The 6,600-nt window shown below is 33.9% G+C and overlaps 1 protein-coding gene across 1 annotated transcript; it reads right to left on the bottom strand.

The window, feature by feature from the left end:
- Nucleotides 1-4,113: 4,113 nt before the first annotated feature.
- On the bottom strand, nt 4,114-5,915 carry LOC110645583 (cytochrome P450 76T24-like). The gene is made up of 2 exons (XM_058152352.1): nt 5,000-5,915; nt 4,114-4,874 (listed from the first exon to the last, which is right to left on the bottom strand). The coding sequence occupies exons 1-2, from the start codon at nt 5,882-5,884 to the stop codon at nt 4,278-4,280; spliced, it is 1,482 nt and encodes a 493-aa protein (XP_058008335.1). The 5' UTR covers nt 5,885-5,915; the 3' UTR covers nt 4,114-4,277.
- Nucleotides 5,916-6,600: the final 685 nt, after the last annotated feature.

The following is a 6,600-nucleotide window of genomic DNA, read 5'->3' as shown; positions in this document are numbered from 1 at the left end:
AAGAAACAGTTTGAACAGATTTCCATAATAAAGCCAGGCCACCTCTATGGCCCACATTATCAACAGCCACACAACCATCATAACCCAAATTGTTTTTTATTTCATCAATTTTTAAAGAAGAAGAAATTGTTTCAACAAGAAAAATAAAATGAGGCCTCTTTTCCCTAATTATTTCCTGTAGGGTCTCCAACGCGCATGGGTTGCCCAGCCCACGGCAGTTCCAGCTTAAACAACTCATTGGGTTCGGCGGGTCCTCTCCTGGAGGCCCACCGCTGGTCCATTTTTTGGATCTGAAGAAGTATTGAGGTCCACATTTGATTGCTTGCCCAAGCTCATCCTTCTTCTTTTTGTATCATTAATTGTAATTCCCTCCTGTCCAATTTCACCAGGAATTAGATCATTAGAGTTTAAGTCTCCTTGACCCACGTCTCCATCCTTATTATCCTCCCCATTATCCCCTAATTTCACGCCTCCATCATCTCCTGATTTGACGCCCCCATTATCTCCTGAATCCACATCCTGATTAATGGGATGTCCAATTCCGGAGGAGTTTCCATCTTCGTTTCGTCTCCACCAACCTCCACCTTCCCTACCGTGAAACGTTCCATCATCATCCCGGAGCCACCGTGCACCTATGATGGATTGTTGTGAACGCGGTCCTGCACGCATTTCTGGACCAAAACGGCGAACCGGTTTCCCTTCTAGATGTAACAAGCTAGGACAAAATTTCTCTCCATGGCCAAGGATACCACAGATGTAGCAGAAGTTAGGTAACTTCTCATAGCGGAATTCCACCTTAAACCATTCTCCCCCCTTTTTGCGAAGATGGTAATCTGTCCACAATGGATTTCTGACATCCAACTTCACCCGCACTCTTGCATAAGATTTCCAGGAACTAGAGAAATTCTTGACCTTGGTGAAATTGTTTTCATCACGCTCCAAGCATTCTCCCATCGCATTGCCCAATCGTTCCACTACATGATCTGAGTTGAACCCTGGTTTCAAACCATGAATCTGTACCCAAATACGCATAAAAAGCAGAGGAACATCTCTAGCATCGTCATAGCCATCAACTTTATCAATGAGGAGTAAATGGCTATTAAACGTCCAGGGCCCCATATCCAGCACTCTATCACGATCAACAGCATGGTAAAACTTAAACAAAAACAGACCTTCAGCAATTTCCTTGGCACTCATCCCCTCGGTAGGCCTCCATAATGATGCCATGGTCTGTTTCATAAACTGGAAACGTATTGGACTGTCGGTAAGAAATCGCCCCACAAGGCATAGCGAAAAATCTTCCTCCACAGCCGCAACCTCATTCTCCTCAAACTCAATACCCTCGATTGTATCACCATTGACTGAAAGAGATGCCATCTCAACAGAGATATTATCATCATTATCTGACATCATTCAGAAAGAAAACAAGAACTGCAGGACTCAAGAAAGAAAGAAAAGAAACAAACTTGCAGAGCGAGAAGATAACAAACTCACAGAGCGAGACAAGAGATTAAAATTTGGTTATATTAAAATTTAATTTAATCCTTAAATTTATTAAAACGTCAATGTTCAATTAGTGTTTCCTTTTCACAATAGTCAATACTTTGCAATCTACGTTAATTTTTTCAATCGAAATAATTATTTTCTTGTTAGTCTTTTAGGATATGCTGTTGGAGGCAAAGACCCAGAGAACCATGATGTCTTATGATTCGGTTCGTCTTATTCTTGCCTTGGGCAGGTGGACACAGCGTAATGCATGGAACTAAAAATTTTTTCAGCCCATGTAGTTAAGTTGGTTGGATTGCCAAAATAATCCTAGCACAGCTCGTCTCGGTTAGACAAGTCGAAATGGATTCTGGCTCCCAGCTCAGTCCGCTTAGGGAGGACTGGTGGTGGAGTTGCAAACTTTGGGGCTCCTCAAGTCATAATCCAGAGATAATAGCGCATAGGGATGATGACAACCCAATCCGTCTCAATAGGAACCCGTTCTCGATTAGATGGGTCGAGAGCCTCGGGAGAAATTATATAATACATTTATAATTTTATATCAGAATTTAATATAAAATAATAAAATAATTATAAAAAAAAATTAAATATATAAAGATATTTTTAAAAAAAATATATATTTTTTTCTTAATACATAAAAAATAATTAAATTTAATGAGATTCAAAACAATTTAATCTTTATTATATAATTAATATTTCATATACATTTATTCACATGAAATATCCTACTCATAATATAGAGACCGATCGAGAACAGAATTCAGTCTACTGCCCTTGTTTGTCTCAATTTTTTTAATTAATAAAAAAATATATTTATATATCTAATTTTAAATTAAATAATTATTTATAATTTTATTTTATTATTTCTAATTATAACTTAATAATATATAAAATTTAGTATAAATTTATATATTATTTTATGATAATGTATAAAAAAATATATTTTTTTTAATAAAAATAGTAAATGAATGAGAAACCGAAACCCATCCCATCGACAGTCCGCAGTTTTCAAAATTATTACCTTAAAAAGCAGAAGAGGGCCACCATAATCCCATCCTAAATTATATGCTGATAATTACTTTAATATTTTCACCTTTTCAATTATTAAATTAAAATGATAAGAATCATTGTTTTAAATTACATTAAAATTTAACTATTTAATCAAAGAATACTAATTCAATGGTAGAATTCATTTAAATTTATGTAGAATTTTTGTTCTAAATTTTTTTATATAATTTTTATTCTTTTTAATTTTAATTTATGATCGTATGCCTGATTCTCCTTTTTTTTATATATATATTTTTTATAAACTACCGATAAGTTTCTCATCGATAGCTACTCTTATATAATTTTTCTTTTCTTTAATTATTTTTTTTAATAAACTCTTATATATGTATTCATTTGAGATAAATCTGAATTTCTTTTCTTAAATTTGTATTTTTTAAAAAATAGATATGAAGTTTAGAAATAGATATGAGGTTTTCTCTCTAATATTGAGATCATATTTTTCTCTCTACTATTTGGGTTTTGATCTTATCCCCTTAGTGATTTTTTTTTAATATTTAAATTGGCTATTTGATAATTTGAAATATAACGTAAATCGTTGATTTTTTTTTTTATTGGAGACTTAGCCATGAATAATTATCTTTTATCAATGGAGTCTGCTTATTAATTTCTTTGATCATCAAAAATAAAAAAATGATCATTTCCTGCCTGAAAAGTTATTCTCTTTTATTCAGATAATCTCTGAACATAATATTTTAATTATTTATGTTTATATTTTCTCTTATGAAAATATTGCATTATACTCATCTATTATTCTTATAATTTTTTTTCTAATAAAAACTTTAATGTATGATCAATATTAAAATTAAAGAAAAAAAATTTTCCTTTTTCAGGGTAGCGATGAAGTTTTGACATAAAAATTTCACTACTCAAAAACATTTAGAAACAATAAAATTCCGGACAGAGGAAGGCTTTAGGTTTGGTTCTCTGGTCTGGATCCGAGGGATAACCCTCCTCTACTAGGATAGTTGTTTCCATTGTTTCCTGGTGTCTTTGATTGCAACTTGGGTTGATTCAATGTCTGGGTTAGTTTGATTGTGAGTTCAATTTGCGAGTTAGTCTGAATAGGTTTAGGGTGGTTTGGTTACTGTTTATCATAGCGAGTCACTTTTCCTTTTCCTTGTTTTGTAAACCCAATTTGTAATCTTGCTTTTTAATGCAATGCTTCATTTAAAAAAATAATAAAATTAGGATGAGATTATGGGGCCCCTTCTGTTTTCTAAATTAATGCCAACTATCAAAAGCATAACGTGCCACATGATATCAGATGTTCTTTAGTATCCTATCCAAATTTTTCTGTGATGTATGTTCCTAGAATAGCAAATTCTTGTACTGAATGATTTAGCTTAATCTGTGAGAAAGGGGAGGTTGCAGTTGGGACGTATCACTAATCTCCCCTCTCCTTTAGCTATATTACTGGAAAAAAAAAAAGGTTGTAGTTGCCTTCTGATCATGAATGATTGTTTTTTTTTTTTTATAATTTCTTTAAAAAAAATAAGAAAAAAAAATCAGGAAAATGTAAGTAGTCAAACAAAAGGAAAGTTTGTCAATAACACATAATTTTGATTTAATTTATTATTTAGTTTAAGCAGTAAAACCAAACTACACCAGCCAATTTGGTTTTATTTAATTAAAGATTCATTAAATATAATTTTGATTCGGGATACAGAAAAAGGAAATGAAAGGAAAAAGTTTACTGTTTAGGTTTAATGGAGATGTGGGACTGCCAAGAGAGGCTCAGTCTTGCGTAATGTGAGGCCAAATGTTTCATTCATGTCCATGTCCTTAGCCTTCATCCCATTTGCCAGTTTCCACTCGAATGAATGTATAAGAGAAGCCAACATTAAGTGGACCATCCTGTGCGCTAATGGCAATCCTGGGCAAATCCTTCTTCCGGCTCCAAATGGGATTAGCTCAAAATCTCTCCCTTTCACGTCAATTTTGCTATCTAGAAACCTCTCAGGCTCGAAGCTATATGGGTTCTGCCATATGCTTGCATCTGTTCCCATTGCCCAGACGTTGACTAGTATTTGCGCATTTTTGGGAATCCTGAAGCGGCTTATCTCAACCTCAGATTCAGCTTTACGGGGCACCAGGAATGGAGCCGGTGGGTGCAATCGAAAAGTCTCTTTAACTATTGCTTGCAGATAAGGGAACTTGGACAAGTCAGCTTCTTGGACTACCCCCTCAAATGCTTTGAGCTCGCCTTTAGCTTTTGCAAGTTTTTCAGGGTTGTGGAGTAGCTCTGCCATTGTCCACTCTAATGTCCTTGCGGTTGTGTCAGTACCCGCAACAAAATAATCCTACATTGACAACAGAGAAATTTGTAGAATGGAATTCAAAATCTCTAACAATATGCTCAAACTTGGCCTAAAAAAAAATCATCTGGTGCATTATATATAAGAGAGGAAAGAGATAAAGTGCTCACCAAGAGTAGATGCTTTATATCAAGAAGGCTTATTTCGGAATTGCCTTCTTTGACAAGCATGAGGAGCGACTCGAGTACATCATGGCTTTGGCTTTCCTTAGATGTCATTCCTGAAGCGATCCGATCGTTGATGATACCATCAAAAAGTTTAAGTAATCTTTCAAAGTAAATCTTCGTGCGTTTGTAAGCACCTTGTGGATCCACTAAACTAAGGATGGGGAAATAGTCTGCAAGATTTGGCCTTCCAGTTTCTTCCATTATTTTAACTACAAGGTCATTAAACTCATGTGAAATATCAGAAGAATATCCCGCCAAATCAATAGAGAAGAAGGTGCTTGACATTAGATTAAGGGTTGTGGTGAAGGCAGCTTGACCAATATCAATGGCTTGATCCTTCTTGCAATTTTCATGCACAAAATCTAGCAATTGTTGCACCTTTTTTCGACGAACTTCTTGGCTAGCGTCGAGCCTTTGCACTGTGAACATTTGCGTCGCACCGATCTTCCTGAGGTTTCTCCAATGAGTTGATGAGGGCAACCACACCACCGAATTATTGTGGTGGTTATACGCGCGAATGTTTTCTGGAATTGTCCGGCTAAATAAGGCTTGGTCGTGTTTGATTAATGTTTCTTTGGCAAGATCAGGAGAAGATACGACTATAGTTGTTAAGCTACCTAGCTCGAGGGTCACAAGAGGTCCAAAAGTTTTTGAGAGTTTTGCAAGGTCTTGGTGGGGTTTGTCGCCGAGCTGGAATATGTTTCCGATGAACGGTAAAGGGCGGGGACCCGGTGGAAGGGACTTCCGGCGGCCAAGCTTATAATATGTGAAGACATGGATGCATGCCCATATGAAACAGAGCAGTGGCAGGAAATTGAGATAATCCATATCTGCTCCAGTTTACTTCATTGTCTCCAGATAATCTGCTGTATTTATAAATTATCAATAAAAACATAATTAAATATTTTTGATAAAATAACTGCAAATTAAATATTATCAAGAAAAATAATATAAATAATATATATTATTAATAAAAAAAATTTAACTATTTTGATTGTAATTTTAAAAATAATAAATTAATAATAAAAATAATTTTCAAACATTAATATTAAAAAACCGATTGATAATCAAATTATTATCTAATAAAATAACTGAATTTAATTAATGTAATTTTTTAATTATAATCCAATAATTTGTATCATTATTTTTAACTCTTAAACTTTATATATATTAAAAATAAATAAATTATTAGATGTATTCGATCTACTAAAAAATTATATATAGAGTACTCACATGAAAGCGGGGTAGACCTAAATTGACTTGGAGGACCTAGAAGTATTACACATTTCTGAGGATTTAACCCAAAATCGTTCAAAGTGGAAAAAGCGAATCCATATAGCCGACCTCAAATTTTTGGGATAAAGGTTTAGATAAGTTGAGTTGTAGAGTACTCACATGAAAGCAGTTGTATAATAAAATTAAGAGATTGAGATTCACTACTTTATGAGTGAAGATGTACATATATTGAATGCACTTAATAATTTATTAAAAAAATAATAATTTTCATATATTTATTACTCTTAATTCAAATTAATTATTAAAAA

The sequence above is a fragment of the Hevea brasiliensis genome, chromosome 9 (assembly GCF_030052815.1).
Source record: "Hevea brasiliensis isolate MT/VB/25A 57/8 chromosome 9, ASM3005281v1, whole genome shotgun sequence".
NCBI lineage: Eukaryota > Viridiplantae > Streptophyta > Magnoliopsida > Malpighiales > Euphorbiaceae > Hevea > Hevea brasiliensis.
The sequence above is the reverse complement of the archived record's forward strand: the minus strand, read 5'-3'. Positions and strand labels throughout refer to the sequence as shown.

Coding starts and splice junctions, on each gene's coding strand:
- LOC110645583 (XM_058152352.1), bottom strand. CDS start 5,884: ATGGATTATCTCAATTTCCTGCCACTGCTCTGTTTCATATGGGCATGC. Junction 4,875..4,999: donor ATATAAAGCATCTACTCTTG/GTGAGCACTTTA, acceptor TTGTCAATGTAG/GATTATTTTGTTGCGGGTAC.